This window comes from Nymphaea colorata, chromosome 2 (assembly GCF_008831285.2).
Source record: "Nymphaea colorata isolate Beijing-Zhang1983 chromosome 2, ASM883128v2, whole genome shotgun sequence".
NCBI classification, from domain to species: Eukaryota; Viridiplantae; Streptophyta; class Magnoliopsida; order Nymphaeales; family Nymphaeaceae; genus Nymphaea; species Nymphaea colorata.
In genome coordinates this window covers 18,284,619-18,300,725 of record NC_045139.1, presented here as the reverse complement: position 1 = coordinate 18,300,725, position 16,107 = coordinate 18,284,619, and the positions used below count along the sequence as shown (strand labels likewise).

Below are 16,107 nucleotides of genomic sequence, written 5' to 3'. Positions count from 1 at the left end.
ACTGTTCCTTTTTTTCTTTTTATGTTGATTCAATAAAAACCAGCAAATTCAAGCTGTTCCGATCGAGTCGATGTTAGCAAGAAGGGCAGTTTTTATAATTAAAAAAATTGTCGTGCAAGTAGTAAAGGGAAAGTTGAGTATTATTTAGAACCGTGAACGGGTCAAAGGCCAATCATTTGTTTCCTTATTATTTTGTTAGGTTTATTCCATATGAAACATATCGTCTGGCACCGATCATGCGGCCGGCCCACTGTTTTCAGGAATGAGATCAGTTCTTTGTTTGTTCATTTTCCCTTGAGGCTGAAAGAAACAAAATTGACTCCTTCGTTAAGTAAAGACGCTGAGAATTTTCCTCTACATCCTGAAGTTAGACCATGGGGATGGCCTTGACTTTGCGAGACCACAGATAATGAAGCTTACTTCTCCTTCACAGGATGAGGGCATCAAGAAGAACTCAAAACAAAAGATTTTCAGAGAGATTTTGTAGACAAAGATGGAAAGTTCTCATTGATTCTTAGGGATCACATAGTTGGGAGCTGAAATTTCTCAGTCAAAACATTGGAGATGATGAGATAAAGAAACAGACGGTAGCAGCACACCTGTTATTCTTCGGGCGAGGGAAAGCAGCCTCAAGAACAGATAAACTACTTGGGGACTTGGCTGGGCCCGTGTATACCGTCAATCAAAGTATTGTAATACAGATGAATAGCGCCCACTAGAATCAAGCTGTTATTGACCCACCAACCCAATTACTAGTACGTTACGCCTTCAAAGCGTCTGTTAGTTCATATACTAATATTATCGTTGACATTTATTTATTAAAATAATTTATTTGGTGCAGGACAGCCATTCGGGAACCCTGACTCTTGCAATCTCTACGTGCTTTATACCTGAGCAACCGATTATCTCGCCAATCCCAAACAAAAAAAGGGCTTAAATATTCCCTTCAGTAACTTCAACAAGAAAAAAAAAAGAAAAAAAAAAGTTTCATACTAGAGGCATGAGGCATGTTTAAGCTGATAAAAGTCTATTCCCAAATAATTCCATTTTTTTCAAATTATTATATAGAAATTTTACGTATAAGTGCATTTCAATTTTCACAGACCATATTATACGTAATACATAAAATTTAAACATTTGAATATTTTATTAGTGTATGCAGTTGTAGATCTACATTATATCATATAAACGTTTGTGGATGAAACCCAGCTGAAAGCAGAAGCAGAAGTATTATAGAAATACTTAATACAAGGCAATATAAGCAAAGCACATACCACCGAACCCCATGTTGTAAAGTAGGGAATCATGAACAAGGTTCAGTCTTGAAGTATGGGGCAGGATGTTGCGTGGTTCTTTCGGAGTCCTTTGTCCGATCCCTATTCTCACTTGCTTGTGGCTGTTGACTGACCTCGGACGGAGACATGCTTGTCGCCATTGTGCCCCACCGCGTAAGAGCACTCGCCTGTTATTTTCTTTGGTTTGCTAAGCCGAGTAATTGGGGAGGTGGTGATGAACATCTCGTTGATCCCCACCACCGATGGAATCACGCGTATTTGACAAGTTCGAAGATTTTTGGGCCTCTCACAAAGGTGGTGGGTTTCCTCCCACTCTCCAGGTTGGAAGCCTATGAAAATGTATGTCTCTAGTTTGATTCCGTAGATATTATGTCTCTAGATCTTAAATGGTAGGACACCATGCTTAAGTTGAAGGTACATCCTTACCATAGCTGATGCATAAGGAGAATGGGCAGCCTTCAAGCCTCTTTTGAACTTCAAGCCATCGATTGTTAACGTACTGTTCACTTTGAATGAGTACGGAAGATTGCTCTGTCCTGTTACCGCCATATTATTTGGTTCTGAAAAATGAGTTAAATGAGCAGTGCGCTCCTTTCATGGGAACTGGTCTTAATAGTCTCATGTTTTTTACGACGTCAGCTTTTGTAGAAAAGCTTGAGACCTTGTGCAAAAGCTTAACATCTTCTTGGTGTCTGTCCTTTTTCAGCTGAAAACTTTAACAATCGAAAGCAACATCCTGAAGAAAATAAGACTGCTCAGGCCTGGTAAGAAACATCACAACTTGGGTTCAACCATCAGGCTGATTTAGGACAGTAAATGAGTCTAGGTTCTATATTAGGGATTTTTGTTCTTCCTCACCCAATGTTGGAAAACATTGAGATTGGCAACTTTCCAAATATGATCCCCTCATAAATCAGCTAAATACAAGGAGGCCCAAAATAAGAAAGGACATTATTTGAAAAATGTAACTAAATTTTATCAGCCGATACAGGCCTATGCATACCATCAAATGATCTGAGATGGAAACTGATTTTTACAACATTGGTTTGAAGTCTCAGTTCGATTGCTCATGTATTGACGTGAACCGAGTCAAAAGAAAGAGGAGCATGTGGCTTTAGGGGCTTGTTTGGCAATAGTAAAACACTGTTATTGTTCATGAGTCTATTTTCAAAACTGAAGCAAATCCATGAAATACTAAAACAAGTGTTTCATGAATCTGCCTTTTTTTTTTTGTAACATCCATGAATCTGTTTCTTCTTTTGCAATAGATTCAAAGGATTTTTTTGTAACATCCATGAATCTGTTTCTTCTTTTGCAATAGATTCAAAGGACCGTGTTACTGTTGCCAAACAACTTTTAGTTTCATCACTTACAACTATTCCATTTCCAAGGTACACTCCCAGAAGTCGGTCCAACCAAAGGCACCCTTCCCAATCAAACTGCCTGCTTAGCGGAAAAAAGATCCTCTGCAAGAAACTGCAATTTTTTTTCTCTTCCATAATTGATGAATAGAGTCAATATACAAGCTTATCTCACTAACGGAATTTTAGCCAAGCAAATACTGCTGCTAAAGCAATTACACAAACTCAGTTTGCACGGTCAAATCATGTATCCCTATGTCATGATACAAACTGTGAACGAACTGGAGTATCGGCCGAGTATCTACTACCTCCCTCTTCACCTGCCACAAATGATCAATCTTGGATGATTAAACATCAACCGTAACAAATTGCACATGGATTTTTTTTTTTCTGGGATTTACCTGAATGGACAAAGATCCAACAACATATCCAGGCACCAACTCCCAAAATCGAGCCTGTGAAACTTCCGAAACGTCTCCTAGTGCAACTATCTGCCACCAAAGAAAAGTCATAAGGTACATATAGGCTTATGAAAAAAATGGTTTATGAGAGTGACTGCTGAAGGTTCCTGGTTCCATGGCAAGTTTCCCAGCAAAGGAAACGGAAGCAGAAAATCGCTTTTAAATGGAAATAACAAAATTAAGTTTCTTTAGGCGCATGTGCTAGGAACTGATAATTGATTGAGAAATGAACCAAAAAGTGAATGGAAAACAAATAAAGCATATTTAAGAGGGGCAAGACCAACAAAGCATGATAAATGAATCCAATTTGTCAGTAAATGTCAAAATATATTTCCTATAAAAAATCAATCGTTTCTATGATAAGGTATAAAAATATTTCACCGTAAGTAACAAAATATGTGTCCCTAACACCTTTTTCATTTTTTTTGTCCTCTTACATCTATAAACGATTGGAAGAACATGTTTCTAGTATTCTTCTGTGTTTTCACTAACTGTGAGCCATACAGAAAGAGCTAACATGGCAATCTTATACAAATGAAAACGCCAAAAGAAAAGAGTATGAGGTTCAAGTGCCCAACGAACAAGGGGCTAGCTTTCTTTAATTGAAAGAACAGATTTTGGCTGGACTCAATGTATTACATCATTGCACATTCAAACCTTGATGTTGTGAGTGCAGGTCCAAGTCGAATCCCAAAAGGAGACTAGATCCAAATAATTTAAAACCCAAATTGGGGGCTAGGAGACAAGCAGTTCTACTACGTGGCAAAACTGAGTAGAATGTTTCAGGAAATAATATGCATGTTATTGCAATATCATGCTGCAATTATAGTCCAAGGCAACTCTAAACTATAAAAGGCATATTTAACTTGTGTGGATAACCTGTCTCCAGCATTTACTGAAAGCGGAAGGTGGTATGCTGCATGGTGCCGTTTGCAGCAAAATGGCACCAGTTGCTTTAAAAAGTGGCATGGTGAGCATGAAAACAGCAACTGAAACCAGCCCAAGGCACAAAACCTCAGCATTCTCAACTCTGTTAAAAAAAGAAGGGAACATGTTCGGAATTAGAAGTGATAACAGGTCCCAAAATGCAACATATCCAATTGAACATCGTGTAGGTTGAACATACCCAAGTGCCAAAAACCATGATGCAAGAATCAAGCCTGCACTGAATTGGAAATGTAAGCATAGTTAGTGACATTATTAGATTGTAAAATAATAGCAGCAAACATGCTTAAAGGAACAGAGAAAGCAACTACTGTTCTCACCTTCGAATAGAATCTGCAATGACATGCAAGCAGACAGAATGACAGTTCATGTCCTCAGCTCTCCTGTAGACTGAAGATGGTACTCCATAAGGAAAAAAAAAAAAAAAGGTATGATAAGTTGAATGACATGCAAGATCTCATATCACTGATACAGCATGACATCAATGGGTAATTAGACTGGGAGGGGATTCTTAACAAAGCTGAAATAGTATGGTCAGATTCCACATACATGCTCTCAACATTTTGTCCACCCAAAACTTAAGTCTCCATTTATCTAGAACAAAACCACAACACAAAATAATCTGATAAAAATCAGTGCGGAAATTACCAATATTGACACGGGCATAACTTCTAAAGAACCATACTCCTAGTAGGTTGACCAACAGATTTGTCACTGCTGACAAAATTAAGTAATGCCTGGAAAAGAAATTCACATAGTTACTATATCTAGTATAATAGTGAGAATCTGCAAGAATTTAGCTAAAAGGTAGAAGAGAAAAATGTAGGGCAAGTAAAGCTAAGAATAACTTACTTATGTTCTGACTCGTCCTGTACAAATGCATGAAGTGCTTCGACGGCAAGGGAAAATGACATGAACAATAGGAATAGCTGTCTACAGAGGAAGCATTCATATTCTTGTATTAGCTCAACGCCTAAAGGGTGAACAATGCAATGGACTACAAATAATTTGGAACAATATAGAAAATGTCGAATATTTCTCAATTATCTTGATAATTCAGAAACGTGCAAAGCATAGGCACATAGTAACGACTAGGATCATAGATGCCTAGGTGAGTGTTGGGGCTACGAGCGACCCATATTTTTACATTTTCTTTTCCTGCCGAGTATTAAGACATTAAAGCTATGTCACATGGGTGCTCCTAAATGGATGCCGCACCCGTGTCAATGTTGGTGCTGGTGCTTCTCCAACACACCACGTCCGGTTTGGTAAGCCGAAAAAAAAATAAAACTGACCATTTTAGATGTGCACATGACTAAACTAGCTCTAATACAAAAAGTTCATATGTAAATAGAGATCAATAAGGATACTAAACAGTTAAACATTTAACTATATAACAAATGATATACAGACACACACACACACACACACAAATATATACATCTTCCCCGCACCGGCACCTATGTGATATAGCATTAAAATGTGGGTTTTAATTGTTCTCAATTATGTGGAAATTTTTCATTTGAAAATAGCACGTTTCCAACTGTTTGATGTAAATCAAAACTATTGGAAGTAGGAACGTAGTGGCCAGTGTAGTTGATGACTTATCTCGAAAGCGTAAAACATAATTGCAGAAAAGGGATATTCTTGCGAAGCACTTACAGCATTAGTAAAAGCAGATAGTACTTCCAGCCTTTTGTACCTGAAAATGAAAAAGAAGCCATCAAATTTTTGCAGGATATTGCATGCCTCCTGAACTTTATGGTAGCAAAAAAAAAAAAAAAAAAAAAACAGAGTGAACAAACAGCACATTTTTGTGATCAACTGAAGCATGCCAACCAACAACACACAAACACAGGGAACATATCATGATGATGCACACACTGCCACAAACACATGCACATATCATGCATGTGATGCACACACTGCCACATCGAACTGGCTTCTATGATTCCATCAAGAAATTACCATTGAGAAGCATGGATGGATGAAACATTTTAATACAAACTCCAGAAAGGTAGAAAGCATTTTTTTTTTTTTTGACTGTGGGGTGTTGTTAGAGGGGAAGGAAGGAGTTAATGTAGAACCGTCTGACTTATACCCAACTGAATCACAAAGCCCCCTAAGAAAAGGCCATAACTCAGAACTAATCAGTTTTTAAGTCAAAATCTTCAAGTTGACGCCATTGGAACTATTTGCGCCAGATAATCCCCCCATCCAGCCAATACATATATCCATCAAATGCAGTTTAAACCAGTCCAAATTGCAAACCAGGAATAAATATGGATACCCCACCATCCTTCACATGTTCCCATCAAGAAAAAGTAGGATGAGATATGCATGATACGGATAATATATATTTTCAGTAAGATCAAATTCCTATTGGAGAACTGCAACTAATGACTCGAACAAAATGACAAAGGGTAAAAGGTAAATATCAATATGGGCATAGCAAAACCCACATACGTAACACCATTCAGATTCATGAATGACACATAAATGAAGTAATGAGCATGGTGTTCTTAGTGTATCAAACAATTTAACATCCCATGAAGTGTTTCCACATCTCTGATGATGGTCATGCTCCGCCATATGGGATTAGGGAAGGAGAGCCTGAGCCACATTCAGAAAATTATACATACATAAAGAACTTCAGAATACAGATTAATCTTTTTAATTCCAATCACATTAAACAGAGACTAGTCAAACTTCACCTACAATGTGTTCCCTGTTTCAAGTTTTCAAGTCCAAAAACCAAATAAGGTAGTGTGCAGCTGCCATAATCAAAACAAATACTTCAAGTTCTGCAATTTCCAATAATTTCTTCTTGCTACTTGGTAATCATGTTTTTGTTTTTTTTTTTTTATTCCATAACATTTGTTAGCAAACAAATCATAGTTACTACTTACTAGTAAAAGTGTGACTTAGCTTCTCACAAAATTGACTAACAAATAGTATAAGAAACGAGAACTTGAATTATGCATGAGTTTGTAACTTTGCCACCTCTAGAACTACAGGAGCTGCAAATGGCACTGCAAGAATTAACTATTAAAAGAAGAATATTCTTTTTTTTTTTTTCTGTTTGCTTTTGCACTGCATATAGTTGAATGGTGGCACAATTTAAACTCCCGCTTGAAACCACATTAAACACTTTACAGCCCACATGACATAAAATATTAACTACTATAGTCATTTTACATTGCATAAGAAAATGAATCCTCACACTGTGGTATGCTTATAACATGACAACAAATTCACAGTTTTCAGTGGCATCATAACAGAAGAAAGCAGGTTGCGAAAATCTTACCCATAACTGTAACTACTAGTAGCCTTTCTCCTAGCCATAGCCATGGAAAATAAGGAAAATGTTAGAAGACTGCATCCAAATGTGAGATGAAAAGCGTCTGAAACAAAACCTACAAGAAAAAGAAATCTTCATAAGCAACCAAGCAGATCACATGTACAATTCAAAGAGTAACTGCACAAGAAATAAAAGAGAAAGAAAGGCACATGTAAAACCCACAGTTTAAGCTTCAACATAAACAACCTACTGTTTTCGGTGACATTACATTATTTCAAGTCATACATTCTACGTAATTAAATTAAAATGACACATTTTTTCTGCTATTCTGTTGCCTTTTAATTGCTAAAATTTAACTTGTTAAGTGAAAATCAGACAATATTGTCAAATGTATTCCTGAAGCTGCAGAAGTCAATCTGCTGAATCACAGTGCAACTTCCCTTCTCATTCCAGGAGAAATCCTTTCTCATTCATCTCTAGAATTCGACAAGCATGCAGCAAACATACCACTTTTCAGGTGATATGTAAGCAAACATACCACTTTTCAGTTGATATTTATGTATATTGGCCATCCATTATCCCTACCAGATAAAACAAACCAAGGGAAGAAAGTTGCTTGATTGTTCTGGCAAACAAGAGTATCAATACTAGTGTTGCAATAGGAAAAGTAATACTTCCGGGCAAAATACTGTCTCACAGGCACTCAACATCAACCTAAAAAGCTATTATTCAACCCACAACTTTAAGGCCAAAAAAATACCATGCTGATATTCCCAGAGGTTGATTCTATCAATTTTGGGAAAAGTACATTTATTGTGGGAAACCTGTGAGAGATGGGCGCATGACAGGAACAAACGTGACATGAATCGAGCTTAAATATATGAAAGCACAAAAGAATTGATGATCTAAGTAATACTAGTGATAACCTGAAATGAAAATAAAAATATCATCAAGAAATTTGACGAGCTCCTTTAAGTTGTTTTCATCAATGAAGCATATAGACTTGGACTATATCAATGATTACCATATAGTCACATATCCAAAAAGGGAGCATTCATTTACGGCAATGCTTTGCATTTAAAAGGTGCAAGTTCTCAACTGGTACAAGCGAGCAAGCAAGTCCTCATCTAGGACAAGGGAGTAAGTCCAGAAAAGACTGAATAGAGCCCATTGCCAGATATGACATCCTATTCATGCATATTCAGAGATAATAAATGCTGATTCAACAAAGTTTTCTTCATTCATGCATGTCATTGACTCATTTATAATGCAAATGGAATTACAACATTAATGGATCGATAAGATTGTCATTTAAAGTACTTTATTTCCTGCTAATTTACAAAAAATGGACACAAGTTAAGGGCTACTTACATCTAGCTAAGTAGATCGGCTGTTTTATGGAGAGATTTCTCTGAGAATTCATTGCAATGAAGGGGAGCAACCAGAAAACCACAAAGAAGTGAAACCAATTATACATTCCCACACTCAGACAACAGCTAAGTTAGAAATATAGATGAATTGACTTACATTTTTTTTTTGCCAAGTACTCAAAGATTAAGGCTCTAGCGGCTAATGACATGCTTGATAAAAAGAAAGCAACCATAGAGCCTTCTCACGTGCACAGCTGTCATATGCTTTCTTTCATCCATGCTAAATAAGAATCCTACAAGGTAGAGGGAGATGAATTTCCCTGATAGCTTGGTATTGAAGGATCCATTTTCAGTGTTGCTTTTGCTGCCATGGAGCTTCAAAGTTTGCGAAATTATGCAAGACCCTACAAGCCTGAAACTACATGCCCTAGTTATTTTCTCAGGTAAGGTTCCGAAGCTAACATTCAAGAGCCAAAACGTTCTGAAAGAAAGGATGGTCCAATATGGCTCCCAGCCCACAACGTGAAGTGAGAGACTGATCCTGGCGGAGGAACAAATGGTTCACCTGCTCGATCAGCCATCTCTTCAATGTCTTACCTTGACAGATGGGAGAGGGGGAGGGCGGGGACCCCAACAGGTTAAAGGAAGAAGATTGATCGTCTTGTCTGCCGGAATGGAATACGATTCGACTATAACTACATGATTCCGGGAGAATGACACCCTCCGGTTGAATCATTGGAAGTAAGAAAAAATTACAGTAATGACACTGTTTTACTGATTCAGCGATTAGGTTTTCATGGCCTCCTTTTTGAGGCATGCAACTCATACATATAGCCATCAATTTAACATATTCTCTAACCGTAGTAGGGAGAAATTTCACACGTTGATCAGGAATCCTTGATTTATCTGAAAATACTTTGTTGACACCAATTATCCACACGCTTGCAGTCCCATAGGAAAAAATGTTCCATGAGGTCTCAAACCCAAAACCGGTTAAAAAAATATTGATGCAAAACTGTCCACACTGAGACATGTATCTGGATTATACATTTAAATCTAGTTATGACGGATAAGGGAGTACCACTTCAACCAACCCGTTCTATACTGTTCCAACACTAACAATATACCAACTGTCAAAATTTCTAATGTTCATTCAGTGACGTGAACTCCACGCAATCAACATACCAATGCCGAGAGTTCCACACAAAAAAGGTGGAAATTACGTACCGAAATCAAGAAAATCACAGGGAGAACGGATCATGGTTTCACAGTAATACTCATTCAAGGGGCCGACCAGATAATAATTTGTAAAGCAAATGTAAACATATCAACCTTCATCGACGCAAACGCAGTAGAAGGACTTCCTCTACAGAGAATGACAGCAGATCCACTTCAATTTTCATAATTTTCAGGAGAAATTGGAACCCACCTACACGGCTAGTGAATAGCCCGACGAGCAATTCAGTTGAGGAATAAGCAACATTTAGCAGGATCATCAACGATAGCCGTTTCATCGGCCGGTTTCCGCATCGGATCATCGTCAAGAAATCCACAACGAGCGAAAGAACCGAATCCCCGGAAGGAGAGGCTCGATATTCCTCGCCGGAGCCGCTCTCCATCGGGAACTCCAAACCTACGTCTCCTTTCGGGGTCTCGAGCGACGCAGCGAAACTCCTGGAAAGAAGAGGCTGGCGGACGGGATCGTCCGATTGCCGGAAAGACGGGTGGCGGGAAAAGGCGATCCTCCGATCGGCGGCCGTGTCTCCTCCTGCTCCATGAAGATACTCAAACTCTCGGCCGCCGGCAGATCTGGAGTTGGAGGAAGAAACCCTGGACATATCCCCTCCCGACTCCGTCGGCTTCCTCGCCATCCCCTCGAGGAAGCGACCAGGAGAAATTCCCCAGTTCCAAAGAATAGAAGAAGCAGCAGCAGCCCCTCAAGCCTAATCCTCGTCTACGAGAGAAGCAGGCTCGCAGCTTCCTTTTTCAAATCGGAGAAATAGCAGCATGGCTACGTTGAGCAACTAAAAAAAAAGACCACAGTGCCATCTTATGCCACGTTGCCCGACGCAATTTTTTGCGAAAACAGTCCTCCCCACAGGAAAATATTGCAAAATAACGTCCCATTAGCTAATTATTTCGTCAATGGCCACACTCGGCCAGCACAAGTTATACGTTGAGGCCCTAACATGGGACAGTGTGTTAGGGGTTCGACAATCACAGTAATATCCTTGACCGTGCCAGGGTTCAAAAGTTACTTGCTGGTTTTCATAATATATTCATATACTACCGTCTATAGTCTATAAAAATAACACCCATAAAAATTGAATTAAAAAATTTTATATTTCTAAATATTTAGAAATAAAATGCTTAGCCTTGAACCTCATTCTAACTTTAGAGATAAATTGCTAAATAGCCATATATTAAAAGGAAACATCAATTTTTGGTATAAAATAACAAAAATAACTCTATTGAGGAGGAAAATATCTTTCTTCGACCAATGGAAGAATAGTTATGGATATTTTCACAGTTTTGTAATAAAGATTAGTGTTTTTTTAGTATGTATTTTTCTCTTAGAAGTGGAATGCCCATTTATTAGCTTTCAAAAGTTGAGCTGGAAGATGTTTTTTTCTATTTATTTGCCTCAAACTTATACACCTTATTTTATTTGTTTCTAAAATTTTCAGTTAAAGGATGAGAGGTTTTTGTCATTAAGGAAAAAAAAAATTAGAAAAATAAGACACTCAAGGGGAGCGAAATTAGAAGTTAAAATTGCCCCTGAAAAGTTAATACTTTATGTGAGTCTATTTCCAACCATGGATCAATCTACTTATATGTTTTGACATAACAGGGAGAGGGGTGAAAGCCCAACCCTCAACGGGGGGGCCGTTTGCAACATGAATGAATTTTCTAACTTATGCACCACACCCAAGAATGCAACATAGATTTTCACAGTCACAGACACAGTCAAACAGGTACTGGAAGAAGAACCAAATGGAGCTCTAAGTCACTCTAACGATCAACACATTTCTGATACTCCTACTCCATTAATATTGCTTCACTACTTTACATATCAATGCACAAACTGATGCTCTAACATTCAAATAGAAAAGACTTTATTTGTTGAGGCAGAATTAATGTTCTAACTTATGCTACGAGCAAAGACACTGAAGAATGTAGTTGCAGTCATCGTCGTCATCACAGTTGCAGTCGTCGTCGTCATCACAGTTGCAATCGTCGTCATCATCTCAGTTGCAATCGTCGTCATGATGAGGGCTTGTTTGGTTACTGATGGGTGCAGCGATTGCAGACATTATTTGCACAGGATATGGGGGAATCAATTGTGTTACGAGAGAAATAGGTGCAGAGAAGCGGTGGGGTACTAGGAGCTCAACCAGTTCCCACAAGCAATCCGGCCCGTCAATGGCAGCGCCACCCCCTTCATTGTTGCCTATGCCGTTCAAAACGTCCACCACAATTTGCATCGTATCCACCGCTTCACCTATATCAAGCGGTAGGCAACAATGAGCGGTAGCACAATCAGTCGGTTGAATAGGTGTATAAATAATGCCTTCAATTTAAGTTTTCTCATTTTTTTTTTCCTATTTTGTGTTTTTTAAGGTTTTAGTTACCAGTTACTTATTTTCTCATTTCACAATTTTTCACTGAAAGATTAGTTATGTTAAAATTTGCTAAAATTTTTCCTTTTTTTTTTTTGTCATTTTATACCCGCACAAAGCCTTATCATTTGAATCTGGAAGATGATATTTGTAGTTATGACTAAAGTAACCAAGGATCAACTTGTAGGAAGGGAATTATTGAATCTCTACATCAAAATACGATGGCACCCAAAATTTTGAACACTATGGTATATACAAATTGATGGACTGGTAGAAACTGCTGTTTACCTAAGTGGTGGAAGAACCCACTACCGCAGGTGCTGCAGCTGTAACCCCACAGCCCTTTGTCGCCATGACCACACCCCCTGCAGTTGATTCCCCTGTCGTGGCGAGGCTGAGGACCGGCGGGAAAGTGCAGGTTAAGCGGGTGCACGTGAACTGCGGTCGTTTCTATCGTCTTCGGCCAATGGGCGCAGGCAGCGTGCAGGTCATAGCTGCAGTGGCAGCTGCAGCTATATCTCCAGCCTCGAATCTGGCCCCCACAGGCCCTGCAAATTCTAGAGACGTTCCCTGTGGCTGGAGTTGTTACGAGAGTGAGGGGGTGCTGTTCATGAGCCGGGATGTGCGTCTTCTCTTCGAGCATAGCGCAGACGAAGCCCAGGTAATACTGGCATGTCTTGCAAGCATAAAATCCCTTGGCAACGCATTTGCTCCTCTTGCAGACAGAGCATCGCACCGAAACATCGGGAGCCATGGCCGTAAGAGCATGCTCCCTGTGGCTGAAATGGGTTATCATCCCGATCCCGGCCATGGCACTCTGCAGTCCGCACTACAACTCCGCTAGCTCCCGGGTAGTCGGCGGAGCTTCTTGTCTGCCGAAAGACGACTCATTCAACCGCTCCTATGATATAGGTTCACCGAAGAATTGCCCCTAACACACTCACACACTTCTGCCATGACAGGAACACCAGAAAGTATATTTTAATTTTTAAAATTTTTTATAGTATCTTTTTTATTCTTTTAAAAATCTTCCTTTTTGCTTTGTCAGGTGCATTTTGATCACTACATATGCACATTAAGTGCACACCCATTTGTAATAATCAAAATACACCTGACAAAGCAAAAAGGGTGAATTTTAAAAGAATAAAAAATACAACAAAAATATTTAAAAGTAAAAATGTATTTTATAATAAAATTATAAAGTGCTCCGTCCCTGTCCCGGGGTGAATGGAGTGTGCGTGGGTTAAGGACAATTCTTCTCAATCAATCAAATTGTTCTGAAAATGATGGAGCCGTTGAATGGGTCTTCGTTGGGCTGATGATCGAAGCTTCGCCGACTGCTCGGGAGCTAGCGGATTCTCTAAATGATGAAATTCGATACTTTCTTTTTTAATTGACATGTAATGGCAGAACTATGTGAACTAATTTGTTATAAGCATCATATTTTAGAAAAAAACAAAATTTTGCTTATAAATTTTTAAAATTTTGGTTTAATATACATGAAAAATTGAAAATTGTATTTAAATATTGTTTAAATATTGAAACTATAATTCGACCCCACCAACGACAAAAATTTCTCGTCGACCCCTAATTGCATGTAAATGTTATTTTTTCAAAAAAAAAAAAGGATAAATTTTGAGTGGGTTTTTACGGGTCATTCTAAGCTTGACTAGTCTATAGGTGTCGGTTGTACTGGAAATAAAAAGAAATTGAAAAATCACAGACAATATTTTAACACGACTCGGCTTGAATTCACAGAGAATAAGCATTTTTTCAATTTAAAACATTTAAAAAGGTATTTGAAATCGTGTGTTTTAGTTTGATCAGATCCACATTTTCGTTTGATAACTCCAAAATAAGCTGCAATCATTCAGCTCAAATGTTCTCAATCATGAGAAATTTCAACGAAATCATGAGACTATAGGTGTCGTTTTATCATGAGGAGGATTAAGAAAGCAATGATCCATACCTATTTTGGCTTATAAATTAAAAAAATGTTAACCTTTCCCCTTTCTTAACTATTTTTTTCACTTGTTTTTACATTTTTTTTAAGTTACCAAATTTTTATTTTCATATTTTCTTTTAAAGATTGTGGCGACCTTTCTCCTTCTCACCAAAACATTGATAGTTTTAAAATTAAAAAAATTACGACTTTGCGGTTTTAAACCCGAGAAAACTCTCTCCATTTCTTGTGGCTATGGATCCAGTCTTCAAAATTAATTGATCTCCTAACCCACCCTTCTGACACATCTGACGTAACATGAATTCTAATTCCCCCAGAAGCCTGTCTTCCCTGGGAATTATTTACAAACTTTTCCTCGCTCGCCATTAAATTTCAATTAATTGAACCAATTATCATGTTTGATTCAATCACGAGTCGTGTTTGAGTGGAGAAAGTCTCCACTTGATCATGTGGAAGGTTCATGGACTCAGACTGACATTGGACCAAGTCGTGCTGAGATCAAACCTATTTCAACAGGCCGCGTCTTAATTCTTGCGTCGACGTGGGGATTTATAGGTAAACGGTCAATGGATTAAATCTCCAAACATGAAATCTTACCTTCCCAACATTTAGACGTGTTTGCGTGGACGACCGAAGGCTATTGATGGGGGAGAAATTAAATCATGCAGAAGTTTTGGAGACTCGTTCGAAAATATTCGACTCGAGCTCGGCTCCGAGCTCGAGTTCCAATTGAAACTCGAGTTTGGAAACGAGGGAACTCGACTCGATTGTCTTCCTTTCAAACGAAAACTTTTACCGCGTCTTGAAGAAACCCTGTTTCGAAGATTGAAGACGAACTTTCATTGTTGTGCATTCCTATGTTGTGGGTGCACAAATGAGAAAGTAAACTTGGTTATTGAATCATAGATTAACTTATAAACTGAAACTCAACACATCATTTCCATGGCCTTCCTTGGAATCCAAACATGAACTGCTTTCCCTTTTTTGTGTGCATGCAAACGAGCTTAAACGAGTCGAGCTCGAATTTGCCCAAAGTTTATCTTATATTCTCTACTCAGATTTTTTACGAAGCTGCTCTGCTTAAAGTTAACGCTCCATTGCGTTTACCTTTAATTTAACGAGTTACTTGGAGACTTGGTTGGGCCCGTGTATACCATCAACTAAAGTGTTGCATTACCACCATTTACAATACAGATGAATAGTGCCCACAAGAATCAAGCTGATGACCGAACTGTTAAATTGAGCCACCAACGCAAGGTGCGCTACGCCCTCAAAGCGTCCGTTAGTCCATATACTAATATTATAGATGACATTTATTTACTAAAGTAATTTATTTGGTGCATGACAGACATTCGGGAACCTGACTCTTGCAATCTCTACGTGCTTTATACTTCGGCAACCGATTATTTAACCAATCCAAAACAAAAAAAGGGCTCAAATATCCCTTTCTGTAACATCAGCAATAAAAAGAGAAAGTTTCAGAGAAAGTTTCATACTAGAGGCATGTTTAAGCTGATAGAATTCCGCTTGACTCTTAAAAGAAAAGAAGAAAGAAGAAAGAAGAAAGAAGAAAGAAGAAGAAGAAGATCAATTCCTCGAGCTGTATTACGTATAAGTGCATTTCAATTTTGACGGACCACATTATACGTAATACATAAATTTTAAACATTTGAATATTTTATTAGTGTATACAGTTGTAGATCTATATTGTATCATATAAATGTTTGTGGATGAAACCCGGCTGAAAGCAGAAACAGAAGCAGAAAAATTAGAAATAAAAAGTTAACATTT

The 16,107-nt window shown here is 38.3% G+C and overlaps 1 protein-coding gene across 2 annotated transcripts; it reads right to left on the bottom strand.

Moving 5' to 3' along the window:
- Positions 1–2,762: 2,762 nt before the first annotated feature.
- Positions 2,763–10,706, bottom strand: LOC116247944 (metal tolerance protein C2). 2 transcript variants are annotated; one of them, XM_031620422.2, is made up of 10 exons: positions 10,163–10,706; positions 7,370–7,478; positions 5,725–5,764; positions 4,915–4,991; positions 4,711–4,799; positions 4,383–4,464; positions 4,244–4,282; positions 3,997–4,147; positions 3,058–3,147; positions 2,763–2,976 (listed from the first exon to the last, which is right to left on the bottom strand). In XM_031620422.2, exons 1-10 carry the CDS (start codon positions 10,602–10,604, stop codon positions 2,872–2,874), a joined length of 1,224 nt encoding a protein of 407 aa, XP_031476282.1. In that variant the 5' UTR covers positions 10,605–10,706; the 3' UTR covers positions 2,763–2,871. The 2 variants fall into 2 exon arrangements, with proteins under 2 accessions (XP_031476282.1, XP_031476283.1); XM_031620423.2 differs by having other exon boundaries at positions 4,383–4,452; positions 10,163–10,705.
- Between the last annotated feature and the right edge of the window lie 5,401 nt (positions 10,707–16,107).

Bases quoted from the DNA above. Each gene is read 5' to 3' on its own strand.
- LOC116247944 (XM_031620422.2), bottom strand. From the start codon at position 10,604: ATGGCGAGGAAGCCGACGGAGTCGGGAGGGGATATGTCCAGGGTTTCT. The intron at 4,465-4,710 runs GTAATTTCCGCA...TTCCTTATGGAG, and splicing joins TTATGCCCGTGTCAATATTG to TACCATCTTCAGTCTACAGG. The intron at 4,283-4,382 runs GTGAGAACAGTA...TTTCCAATTCAG, and splicing joins ATTGCAGATTCTATTCGAAG to TGCAGGCTTGATTCTTGCAT.